General features: G+C 39.3%; 1 protein-coding gene across 2 annotated transcripts in view; it reads left to right on the top strand.

Annotated features, from left to right (window-relative positions):
• Positions 1–13,769, top strand: part of ltk (leukocyte receptor tyrosine kinase) — a 61,581-nt gene that overhangs the window by 18,598 nt on the left and 29,214 nt on the right. For both annotated transcript variants that reach the window (XM_031758391.2, XM_039603426.1), the window contains exons 2-6: positions 6,129–6,221; positions 7,773–7,919; positions 8,208–8,436; positions 12,795–12,928; positions 13,480–13,617. In XM_031758391.2, the coding sequence (XP_031614251.2) occupies positions 6,129–6,221; positions 7,773–7,919; positions 8,208–8,436; positions 12,795–12,928; positions 13,480–13,617 (741 nt within the window). The remainder of the gene's footprint in view (positions 1–6,128; positions 6,222–7,772; positions 7,920–8,207; positions 8,437–12,794; positions 12,929–13,479; positions 13,618–13,769) is intronic.

The following is a 13,769-nucleotide window of genomic DNA, read 5'->3' on the forward strand; positions in this document are numbered from 1 at the left end:
GTGCTGAAGCTCTACTTTATAAATATGTAATAAACTGTGTGTTTTGTTGCTTTTATCATATACAGCATTTTGGTTTTCACCACTCCATGCCACCGTAGCTCTTACACGGGCTCCGGTCACATGTGCCAGCCTTTGCCATTCACATGCACCAATTAGCCTTGGCTGACCATGCCCTTTGCACTTTTCCATTTTACATTCCACCAACAATAATAACCCAGAGAACAGACTATAAATTGCTCCAGTAAAATCAATTGGAAATGAGTCACTGCACGTGAAAGCATAACATCCCCACGCTCACACGTGTATGTACTCCGTTAAATGACTTCCATGAATCCAGTCTCTAACTAATGATGTAATTTTACAGTCGGTTTTACGTCACTTTACTGTCACTGTTTCATCATTAGTCTCCCAGAAATGTTGCCCCCATCCCCAGTTAAGTAAGAAGGATCTCCAGCCACTTCATTGATTTTATTTTTTCTTCGCACACTTCTGCTTCTGGATTTGGTTTTGTGATTCAATCGTACTTCTTAGCTTGAAAGAAAGCACTACAAAAATAGGCAATGCGAGTAGTTGCTGGTTTTGTTTTATTACAGTGTATTTGGCTCATTTTTCCGCCTTTCTTTGACGTCCTCGTAAATAAAATGCATAGTTCTGAGACCAATTTGCTCTAAACTGCACACTTGAAAGCAATTACGATGGTTCAAACGCACATGATAGTGATGCTAACAAGAACACGGGTAAACTTGAGGACTTTTGTTATGTGAATATGTGAGGCATTACCTTTGAAGTTCTCTCTTTATGGGCCATATAGATGCCCTATAGTCAATTTTAATTTTTTCTCATCTCCTTATGAAATGAATTCCTCATGTAAGTGGCCTGTTTTGAAACTGGCCACAAATTTTCTCAAAAAAAAAAGAAAGAAAATGCATCAAGTAACATTTTGTGTGAGAAAAATGCAAAAGCATGGATGCACTTTGGTGAATAAATTGTAGTGTGGGACATAAAATCCTAATAAGACAAAAGATTAAGATCTAGTATTGTTTTTTCTGGGGGTGGGGCTCGTGTTTTTTTCCATACCAGAACAATATTAGTTCCATATTTTATTCCTTTTTGATTAATCTCCTTCTAAACCACCATCTGTCTTCACTTCTGAAATACTGAATTTTCATTTCAATTATAGATCGTGGCTCTGTCTATAGCCAGTTCAGCTGTCATGTATCTTGGGAATGAAGGATAAAGGCCTGGTAGCGAATAAGATATTTGAGAGGATAAGGACTTTATTAGGCAAGTGTTGAAAGATGAAGCTTCTTCCTACAGAGGATGATTCTGCATAAAGCGCAAGGAGATGAATTGTAGGTACTTAATGTTTCCACACTCATTGTTATTTTTACCAGGTGCGAGAGCTGTGCAGAACTGTGTCATGTCCCACTGATCTCTAGTGCTGTTTTAAAGGAGGTATAAATCCACCTAATCAGGTGTTACTTAAATATTATACATATCTCTTTAAGAATATCTGTAGGAACTACTGGATGGCTTACAATAAAACTTTAAGCAGATATTATTCTTTCCACTTTTGTTCCCTTTATTGGTTTTCTCAGATATATAGATCGTATAAATTGTAAAGCACCCATTGCTGCTTTACTGTTGTTGCTACGTTGATTTATTGGAGCCAGATTTATTGAATGAGAAGTGGGAATACTAAGTTATCAGCTAACTACAATAGGGTTTGATAGCAAAATGTAGCCATTAGCGCAAACACACAGATAAATGTCTGAATTTCACTCACCAGATTTAGAAAACTTTTTCACATTGGCTCTTAAGTCCATTAAGTGCACTAGCTACATATCATTTGACATGTAATTATTTTTTTTTTTTTTTAAATGCTCCTCAAAGGCTCAAATTAGCTAAGGTGATGCCTAGTAGACAAGTCTGGCAGGCACCAACCACAGACAAAATAGAAAGTGGTCGTAGCTACTGTGACATCAGCCATTGGTTTCTGAAGTCCTGTTTTGAAGCCTCAGCATGAGGGTTAATGCCATCGCCATCTTTGCTGTAAAACACACAGACGCAACAAGGAGGGGGAGTATGACCATGAAACCATGCACCCACTGGCTAACATCTTAAGATTGCTAAATTGTTAGCTAGTGAGTGTGTGGTTTCATACCACAGATAATCCTCTATTGTTAAATATAACATTACCAAGATTTACTAAATACACTTAAATTTGTATTCACTGTGCCAACAAAACAGTGACTGAGCCAATAAAGACTTAATAATAAAGAGTTGAGGTTGTTTTCCTTTAGACCAGCGGTCCCCAACTTTTTTTGTGCCACGGACCGGTTTATGTCCGACAATATTTTCACAGACCTGCCTTTGAGGTGTCACGGATAAATACAACAAAATAAAACCAGTGCCGGTACCAAGAAAAGGAAGATTTATTCATAACACACGGGAAAAGACTCAGGGAAATCGAGTTAATGATAAAAACTATTTAAAAATTAACTATAAAAACCAATAAAAACCCTGAAAACCATAAATTTCACACCCGAGCCTCAACTCTCATGGCCCGGTACCAAACGACTCACAGAGCGGTACCGGTCCATAGCCGGGGGTTGGCGACCGCTGCTTTAGACCACCGCCATCTGGTGGCCTTCAGGTAGAATGTAGGTTCAAGGTACTTCTACACTGTCATGATTTTTCTGACCTGGAAACTACGTCCATGTTTTATACCGTTATGGCACCAACCTGTAACTCAAAATATCCACACCCGTAATAATGAAAACTTTATTTTCAGCAGTATTTGTGAATTAAGTGAAAATGACCAGTAGACCCTAATCATGGTGAAAACGGAAGGTGGCATCTAAACAACACCAAAAGTCAAAAAAATATTTTTTAATTTGTTGGTCTGGAAACAAAATTTGCTGCAAAACTACAAAACTAATTAGAGAGAGAGAGAAATGCTCTAAGTCAGGTGATGTGATGATTTAGGCACAGGTAGAGAAAGAGAATCCAGGAGCGAGCGTGTAAATAGCATTAGGCAATGCTCTGGTTGTACCTTTGCTTAGCTTAATTTAGCTCAGACATTTACAGCATGCCACTTTCATGAGCACATGGAGAGCGAATGTGTTTATCCAAGTGCCGAGGCTGATGTAACAAATAGCTTTCAGCACTCAGAAACTAGCCTTGAAGATAAAAACTGTATAATTCATGGTCTGCTCATTAGAAAATTGCTCCGAGTCCTTCTGAAGCTGCAATTTTGGAGTTATTTGACTTGACAAGCAGCCAATATTCACACGTACGTTTTACAAAAAGCTTTCTTGACAGGCCCAGATGTTGTTGTTGTTGTTGTTTTCACACATTTCCTGGTGGTGCAAAGCAAATCCTCTGAGAGGCCAGCGTATGCGATGGATGACAGAGCGGCAGATAGGTAGGAGATGGAGGCCAGGTTATCCTCCTTATCATCAGGCCACAGAGCAGCAGCCTGATGATAAGTTCCTTTGATTCTGGCTGCTCTGGCTTTTGAACAAAAGCTCACTCTTAATGGTTTCACTTCTGCTGAGTGACGGAGAGACAGCAAACGGGTGGCAAAGAGGCCCCTGCTAGTTTGCTGCCTTTTCTATTGAGCTGTTCAGATCTGCAGCTTCCACTACAAAGCCCCGTCCCTGAACTTAGCTAAACTACAACGCACAGCAGTTTTCCGACTCCACAGTACCTTGATAGAGAAACTAACAAGGGCAGACTCTGCTTTCAACTGAGCTGACGGCTTTTAAAAGTTACACTCTCCTCAAAGGCCTTTGGTGCAGTAACAGTGTAGTCGGGGTCCTGGACTGTCATCAAAGAAACTCACTGCCGGCTGATGATGATGCAGATAGTTCAGTAATTCTTTCATTTCCTTTCTAGCTTAACAGAGAGTGTTTGGGTGGGTTTTTTTATTTGTATTTTCTATTCTTCTTTATCTTTTAAATCCATACTGGACAAGACAAGAAAGGAGTTGGAGGGAGTAAAATAAAAAGTTTGGATTCTAGGGGGATTCCCAAGCTTATGTTAATAATAGCCGGTTAATGTTTTTTTTTTCTTCTTTTGGCTGAATCCTTTTCTTTTTTTCCCCGCAGTTTAATTTTTTCCTGTTTCCGTGCTCGGGACTATCCATAGCAGCTGTTATTCCATAATTATCAATAAATAGCAAGGCTGCCATTCATAGGCTCGACCCCTCACCTCCTCATCATTAGCATCACCAACCGCTTTCAGTAAACAGCAATTTCAGCTATTGAATTTGTCCTGCTTGGCTTTTTTGACTTTGCCCTACAGGCATCGGATAACAGTAATGTCACTGTTCAGGGGCCATTACAGCATTTGAGTTGTGGCCCTCTAAGATATTATCATCTCCCTCGTTGTCCACTCGTCATGCTAGTTAATACGTTGAATGTGACTTTTTCTTTCAGCGTGCATCTCCAAAATAAGAGCATGTCTGTTGATTGTTGCTGTGAAGCAGTAAATGCTATTTCTGTATGTATATTTCCATTCATTTTAGAGTTTATCTACGAGGAGAAAAAGATAAAAAATATTATATTTGGGTGGTTGTGTGAGCATTTAAGCCTCAAGGCAAGCTGTCTTTGAAAGGGATTGAATTAAATGGGTGACAGTAAAACATTTTGACTCAACTACATCTAATAGATTGAGAGGTTGGTTTCACAATGTGCTGCAGAAAGTGCCACATGCTGGAAGAATTTCCAGTGTGTGGAGTTTCTTGCATAGCAGAAATAACTTCTGTTTTTTTCCCAGGTCTCATGGATTCGGGGCTTGTGTAACTAAAAGCGTTGGTTTACTGTTAAAGTTATTGTATTGCAGCAGTTTTATTCCTTTCCATGACTCTTGCTTGTATGTGAAGTGCTGCCAGAACCCCACTTTGTTTTATTAAAGGTCTCAGACAGATGCCAAAAAAATAAGGAATCAAATAAAATAAAAGTTAGGCTGGGAAAGGGCCAGTTGGTAATTGCTTTCGTTTTTCGTCTTGACATGTAAAGTCCTCTAATTCATGTGAAACTGCATGTTGACGATATATTTTCACACCTGAAAATTCTGGTGTTAGTTTTGTAGCATTTTTGTTGCGGCGCTAATGAGGCAGCAGTTGAAACTCGGGGTAATTATGCGTCATACTCAGTTTTTAGGTTTCCACAGCCTGGATTCAGGGACCACTTTGATGTTTTCCTGTTTCATTTTTCTTAACAATGTTACACTTTGTTTCGTCTTGTTTGCAGCAGCATGGTTCATTGGTAGACGCTGCTGTAAACCTCCTTTATTTCAGCTATTCATACTAAATCTGAGTGTTTCTCTTTGACTCATCCATGAAAGTTATTGATTCTGTCAAACGAAACAAAAAGATACACTGCCTGGCCACTTTGTTAGGTACACCTGCCAATCACAGCAACTTAATAGATTTAGGCCTGTCAGGTTTACAGTAAAAAGGATGCTCCAAGAGGAGGAAAATATCAAGTAAGCGGCAGTTCTTTGGGTGAAAATGCCTTTTTGTTACCTAAGGTCAGAGGAGAATAGCCAGACTGCTTCAAGCTGACAGGAAGGCAACAGTAACTCAAATAACCACTCGTTACAATCAAGATGACCATACCAAAAGACCAGGTGCCACTCCTGCTTGCTAAAGACAGGGAACAGAGGCTACAATTCCCATGGGCTCACCAAAATTTGGCAACAGAAGATTGGAAAATGTTGCCTGGTCTGAGGATGTGCGTAAATATGAAAGCATGGATCAACCCTGCTTTGTATCAGTGGTCATGATGTAATGGTGTTGGGGAATTTCTCTCTGTACAGTTTGGCACAGGTTTGGTCCTTTATTACTAAATAAGCATTACTAAGAACTACAGTAACCATCAGTCCAGTAGCCTCTGGGATGTGATGGAAAGTTCAGCATCAAGGATGTGCAGCTGACAAAATCTCCAGTAGCTGTGAGATGCTATCGTGTCAATATGGACCAACACCTTGTTGAATTTTTGCCATGAAGAGTTAAAGTGGTTCTGATGGCTGCAGTTTACCAGAGTGACTGAGGACAGTGAAATGCTTGTATGACCTGCCTACGTCTCGAACTAATAAAACCTGTTTGTCTCTGTCATTAGTGAGCAGTACCTGCCACGCCCTTTTTGACCGATTTCTGGACGAAGACTTCCCAGATGAGTTGCTTCCTCATCCCCTGGACAATGACAGCCACTGTGAGTTTGTATCTAGAATACAGATGTGTTGATGAGTTGACACAAATTGAAAATCTGTATTCCAGTTATCACCTGTGTTGTTTTTATTGCGTTTCTCACACTCATTGCATGCATCTATATGAATATTTCCTTGACTGGAAAGCGTGGTTAAATTAAGAACCTTAGTAGTTTGTCGCGCAGACAGAGGATAAAAAAGACTGACATCTGTCAAAGATGACTACATTGGGAATTATCCCTGAAAAACTGGATCTTTGAGACACTGAAAACTACAAATTTTGAATTTCAAGTGCAAGCATCACTCGAGATGTAACAACACTCCCCTGTTAGATTTTTAATTGCCAGGAGCACAAGTAGCGTGCTGATGCCTGTGAAAAAGCAACATTTTTACATCATTTGTGATCAGAGGAAGGCCACTCTTATATCTGGTTTAAAGAAATGAATGTGGGTTAATATGAAATAATTATTTAATAATTCTGTGCTTTATCCCAGGAGGGATTCCTAATTCGCGTAGCTTGCTGCCATATTAGTGGTTAAGGCAGTTTCCTCTCCAGTTGTCACATGATGTCTTGAACGTCTCCTCCGTCCCCGTCCTGTTCATCAACCCCCACACAGAAGACACAAAATCAGTCAAAGGCTCTGTCTGTTTGACTTTTAAACAGATTTTGGATTTAAATTTGATTTAGTGGAACTAAAGGCTTTGAGCTGACATTTTATACAATTTTTTTTTTAATGTTGTGGCTTTTTTAAAATATATATCCTTCACAGCTTTTCATTTTCTTAGTCAGAGTTTTTCCTGTCTGGTTTTGTCTATTCTTTATGTGTTTGGAATTTGCGTTTTATTACTTTTTTATATTAAAGAGAGATATTTTCAGAGAGAAGCATCACTGGAGGAGTCGCATCCTCATTTTTTTCTTTAGTTCTGTCGGGATTTTTCTGGTCTCGAGATCATAAAGAAACACATTTCTCGTAATCCACTCTCCACCGCAGCCACCGCCACCCCAATCCTTCCAACAACAAAAAAAAACTAAAATAACATACGGTTTTACTCATTCCCACTCCGGCATTCATATAAATGAGTTTGGAGGCTTTATTTGTGAAATCACAGATGCTGTTTATTCACTGTGAAGTTTTGCGGACAAGTTGTTTTTTTCTTTAATACATAATCAGCTCGTTTCAAGATTTTATACATAGTGGGATAAAGATAACGTGAGAAATATACACTTTTTCAGTTCTTAGATTTTGGGCTATTTCAGACTAGTGGAAAGAAAATGCCATTAAGACATATTTTATGTGTATATTTCAGTATATTTGTTAGCTTGGAGCTGTAATCAAATCAGTGCATTTTTAAAACGATACAGTAATTACACATATTCAGACAAAACCATTTTAAAAAACCTATAAGTCAAACAAATAATCTGCATAATCGTGTGCACTGTGAACGCAAGACTTACAATACCACTCTTCAGCTACATCAACCACTGCCATTTATTGTGATGTACTCTTTTTTTTAAAAAAATGGAGTTTTCATCTTTGTTATTTCATGTGTTGCAGTTCCCTCCTGTGATTTTGAGTCACCGTGTCTCTGGACTTTATCGAACAGCAGCCGAAGTGACTGGTTATTGGTGTCGCCACAGCAACCACAGAGTACAAAGGCTGGGATGATGCCTGCAACTGACAACTCAGAGGGAAGGTCTGATGGTAAGAGTGCAGAGACTCACAGAGGAGCAGCTAAATCATTGTGCTCTGATACACAGTGTTCCTCTTTCTTCTGTCAAATATGTTTAGAAGAGTCTTTGAGCTTTTGTGTGAAAGCGTTGCTTCTCACTTGACATTTTCTTTCACTCTGTGCTTCATATATCCAAATATATCCAAATCCAAAATTTGTCATAATGCTAAAGCATTTGCCAGATGATTTACAGCGACAGTGTTATGAGGCTGCTATAAAATAGTCAACCATGAATTTTCCACTTTGTTTTATTACCTTAGGACACTTCCTTCTTTTAACCCCGTCACCTGAAGATGAGGCCTCTGGGAAATGTGAATACCACGTAACGAGCCCAGTATTGCCAAAAAGCAGCATGGACTGCCTGCTTCAGGTGGCTGTGTATGAGGCCGGCCCCGTGGTGGGGAACCTCACGCTGCTGATCAAGCCTGCTCAACCAGATTCAGACGTTCACTCGGAGATGCTGCACCACAGGGGACGAGACGACCGCAGGTCAGCGAACACATTCACCTACACGGCTCTTTCACTTAGATGGGTTTTTTTGTTATTGTGCAGCACAACCAGTCCTCTTCACTGAAAAAAAAAAACAGAAGGCGCACTTCTGTCTTACTAAAGTTATGTAAGAAAAATGTTTCCTGCCTACCATGTAAGGCAAACTGTAGAATTGTGACAGCGTGTTGTTTGGGAAACACGGACAGATATTTCCTATTGATCTAATGCTGAAGCACAACTATCTTTAGAACAGCTAAAAGCATTCCTGAGTCCAGAAGCAGGCTGGAAATGAAGTTACATATAATTGGTTAGGACAGAGGAGGGATGGATTGGCATATGCAATAAGTTTGTACATTGGGTTTGTTAGTGGCTGTGCAGTAATGGACTGTGCAATTCCATTATGAGTCACAAGCACACACATACACTCACACACACACAGTGACTTTATTTATTAAGCTGGCTATTCATCCAACAAAATCTGCAGATACAATGTCTGGACACACTCTTCATTTAAAGCGCAGTTACCATCCAACAGGCTTCATCTTTCAGTGAAGTAGTTCAGTGTGTGTTGTGTGTTGTGTGGGATGTCATGCGTATTGACATATGGCGCAATTTTGTTAAGTGCAGAAATAGAGACTGAATGGTCACAGGAGTTGACATTTGGCTGTATGAGGTGTTGTCAAAAGGTTTTGTGTACATGGGACAGACAAATAAGCAAAAAAACAAAAAACCCATACCACTTAGAATTTGGCTAATCTCGCTTTCAAAAACACTTTGATCGCTGCTGCCATTTTTAATCACTCGCATGTGCGGTCTGTGATTTTCCTATCCACCTTGAACGTGTGCAGACCTGGATTTCGTGTGGAGAAACAATCCTCGTGATGAGAACTTGACGTAGTCCAAAGTTTCCAAGATTGAAGGTTGTGCATTGTGTGAGGCGCAAACTGGTGACCAGGATGTGTGAATGCGTTAAAAGGAGTTAGACTTGTCGACGCAGCATCTTACTTAATGCCCCGAGGAAGAGAACTGTAATGCATCATTTGCCACCGTGTCTGTTGGAAACATTGCGACTTCTTCTGATCACATCAGTACAAACTTTGCTCACCACCTCCTACTGTCTCAGAATGAAAACATAGATGAGGGATCACTGTTTTGACACACCAGAGGAGATCAAGCAGCACTGCAGAGGCAAAAGATTCAATGGTCAAACATAATTTCTGGGCACTAATCTCTAAACAGCTTTCATGGTCTTTACAGTCACAGCTTGCATATACGATAGGGTTGCGCAGTTGGAGCTATGTAGCATGGACATATTTTTAGAAATGGAGAGCAGGATTTGTGACGTGTGAGGTAATTCTTGGGTGCTGTCACATATCCCAGGTAGCAGGATTTGCTTTGCTTTATTACGCCACCTATAATCACACAGCTGTGGGCCAGCTTTGTGAAAACACAATCAGGTTGGACTTATGACAAGGTGACAGATGGATTATGCTGAATAATAGCGACATGTTTGGTACTTTTGTTACATGGAACACATGCTCATGGAGGAGTGTGGTTTACATGCCTGATAATGGCAGCAGTGGTGGAAATGTGCCAATAAATGAGAGATGGAAGAAGTCAAACATTATTTGGTAAAACACTATGGTGAGAAATGAGAAGAGGGTGCAGGTGGAGGGTTTTAATATTCAACTTCAGTTTGCATACATTACAAAGGTTCTTCATTTCAGAGAATGCAGAGGGCTTTAGCAGAACATATATAACAAATGCTAGCTTGACTGTAGAGACTGCTGTGCAGGCTTTTATACAAAATAAATCATCTTGGCAGTAATGTTGCATTAAGAAGGCAAGAAAGAGAAGATACTCTTGTTTTAACCTTTACTTTTTTTAATTTTAATGCACTTCTTTTTAATGTAACTACACAAGCCAAAAATTAGAGTTAAAAAAAAGATACACATGTAGCTGTTTTCACACAGTCAAGTCAGGACGTGGTCCGTAGTTGTCTTCAAATGTAGCGCACAGCAGGAAACAGTTTTCACCTCACTAATGGAAAGAGTCTTTTTGGTTTAGGCGAAGATGATGTCTGAGTAGAGCACGCTGGAGGCAGGTCACAGCAAGACCACCACTAGCTATGAATGCACCAGTCTGTTACCTGCGCTGTTCTCCCATCATTACAAATCACTGCAGATGGATAACACGTGTAGTTCAGTTCATTTTTATTTCAAACATGTGTCTTCACAATCATGTCCAAATATCATTCCATTATTTGTTTGAAAAGGAGTAGGCAGAAGTATTTACTTATTTGTCCCTACCCCCTCAAGTTTTACCTCTCATTCATTTAATTTTCTTTTAGTCTTAAATTAAACAAACAACATATGAAACAAAAGTAAAGCAAAACAAAAACAAAACATACATAAATCAAAAACAAGAAATTGGCAAGCCCCACCACAGTATAGTTTCTTTCATATAAAAAATACAGAATGTGTATATTTGCATATTCACAAGTTTTGGAAAAACAAACAAAACAAAAACACCAAAAAAGAACCACAACACCATTACCAGCAACATTACCGTCCTGGGTTAACCCCGTTTCCTTCATTCTTATACTTATTTAAAATTTGGTTTTTATATTTTACTTTAAACTGGTTTATGTTTTTACTTTCTTTTATTTCTTCTGTTAGACTGTTCCATAATTTAACTCCTGCAATTGAGATAGACATAGTTCTTAAAGTTGTTCTAGCACTTTGTATTTTTAAATTCCATTTCCCTCTTAAGTTATACCCACCTTCTCTTTCTATGAACAATTTACAGATTTCTTTTGGAAGTAATTTACTTCTTACTTTATACATTATTTGCGCTGTTTTAAGCTTCAGCAAGTCTTGGAATTTAATAGCTTGCATTTTGACAAAGAGTGCATTTGTATGGTCCCTGTACCCCACATTATTTATTAATCTAATGGCCCTTTTCTGTATTATAGTTATTGTTTGTGTGTTACTTTTGTATGTGTTTCCCCAGACCTCTACACAGTAGCTCATATATGGCAGTAGTAAAGCACAGTATAAAATGTGCAGTGCTTTCTGATCCAACATATGCTTTGCTTTCCCCAGGACGGCAATGCCCCGTGCCAGTTTCCCCCGAACATAAGTAATGTGTGGCTTCCAACAGAGCTTGTGGTCAATGATCACCCCAAGAAATTTTATTTCATTTACTCTTTCTAAATATACATTGTCAACACATATTTCTACTTTGATGTTTTTCTTTTGGTTTCCAAACAACATAAATTTGGTTTTATCTAGATTCACTGATAATTTATTTATATCAAACCACTTCTTTAATATCGTTAATTCCTGTGCGATCATCTCCAAAACCTGTGGCAATTCCACACCTGAACACAGTATATTTGTGTCATCTGCAAATATTACAAACTTTAAAATCTCCGATACTCTGCAGATATCATTTAAGTACATAATAAACATTTTTGGATCCCGTACTGAACCTTGAGGTACTCCACAAGCTATATCCATCAAATTAGATTTATATTCATTTATTTGTACATATTGTTGCCTATTCCCTACATAGCTTTTTAACCATTCCAAAACCACTCCCCTAAACCCGTACTTTTCCAGTTTTTTTAATAGAATTTCATGATTAACAGTATCAAACGCCTTCTTTAGATCTAAGAAAATGCCGAAAAGTGCACTCTTTATTATCCACACATTCCGTTATCTTTTCCATTAAATCTATCAGTGTCAAAGCTGTTGATCTGTTGCTTCTGAACCCATACTGACTATCTGTCAGTAATTCATATTTTTCCACAAAACTGCCAAATTTTTTTATGTTTGTTTGTTTGTACTGGTGAGCTGACATTTTGTACTATGAAGGTGGTTCATTTCTTCCTGGGGTAAGAAATGAACCATGGTGACTTACAGGTTATGCTCCAAATTAGAGATTAGCAGGTATAAATTAATCACCTAAATCATGTCACCACTCCTTAAACCTCTGCACGTTGAAAGTTAGAGGGACTGATGTTTTTGCGTTTTCCTGATGAGCGTCGGTCTGTATTATGAGTCCAACCTCTTTAAATTCTTGTAATCTTATACTTTCTGGATCCTTTGTAAAATCAGCCCCTCTGCTGCCAGTATACGTATTGGCTGCTGCCAGTGCTACCACTTTCATGTGAACCCAGAGGGGAAACACAGGGTTTGCTGACGCTACCCAAATTGCTGATGCAAGGGCAAGTGAATCCAGATATTGGAGAGATACCCCGGGTATGTTGAGCTTGCTTCATAGTACAAGGCCCAGGGCTGCTGCTTGTGTGAGAAATTCGTTTGATTTTGTTTCTGTGTGATTGCTTAATGCAGGGCTGAGTGGCAGATTTTTGGGGTTCCGATTGGCTGGATGGCCGGACCCTTTCATGTGACCCTGCTCTACACTTCGTGTGAGAGAGAAGCCACTGTGGCTCTGGACTCTCTGGAGTTCATAAACTGCGAATCAGGTGAGTTTATCGGGTCGTTAAGAGCTTTCAAACCAGATGCTGTAATGGTCATTTCCTGTGATAAGCACCTACAACCACTCAGACCAGATAAAAGGAACCAGCTTTTTTTTCCCCTTTTTTTTTAAACCTGAGGTACTTTCACAGTAGCGCATACTGGAGTTTTAACGTTTCCACAGCTGCTACAGGAGCTGTAATCTACAGATTACAGTTAAGGTTGCTTATGAAAACTGATTCATGCATGTTTTGCAAGTGAATGTCAGCACACAAAAATGCTCTGGTGTCAGGAAAATTAAAAAGCTCATGATTTGCAGTCAATTTGCAAACAGGCAAAAGATGCCTGGTCTGTTTTGCAGATTTCTTGAACCTTTTTTCTCAGTGGTTTCACATTTTTCAAGTCTCTACGGTATAGAGAGCAGCGAATCAAGAAAATTCCCTCCGCAGAATCGACCGACCTTCCTGTAAAAGCTGCCTCGTCGCTCATCCTAACTCACCGGGCCTCTAAATCTGCTTTGTACGTTGTTACAGTTGTTGTGTGGTTGTCTCCATTGCAGAACACCATTTCGGTGAAATGAATCCCATTTGTGAGGAATCTTTCCACTGCAACCACTCAGGAGACTGCATCGACACAAGCCAAGTGTGTAACTTCCACACGGACTGTCCTTATGGAGAGGACGAGGGCTTCATCTGTGGTGAGATTTTGTTTTTTTTGTTTTTTGTTTTAATAAAATCCCACAGAGTGCAGCAGAGGTTTTATGATTATGTATTTGATTCGATTTCGTCTGCACCATCTGACCGATTCTTAGAGCGATAGCATTATGAGCAGGAAAACACGTGTGACTGC

The sequence above is a fragment of the Oreochromis aureus genome, linkage group 19 (genome assembly GCF_013358895.1).
Source record: "Oreochromis aureus strain Israel breed Guangdong linkage group 19, ZZ_aureus, whole genome shotgun sequence".
Lineage (NCBI taxonomy): Eukaryota > Metazoa > Chordata > Actinopteri > Cichliformes > Cichlidae > Oreochromis > Oreochromis aureus.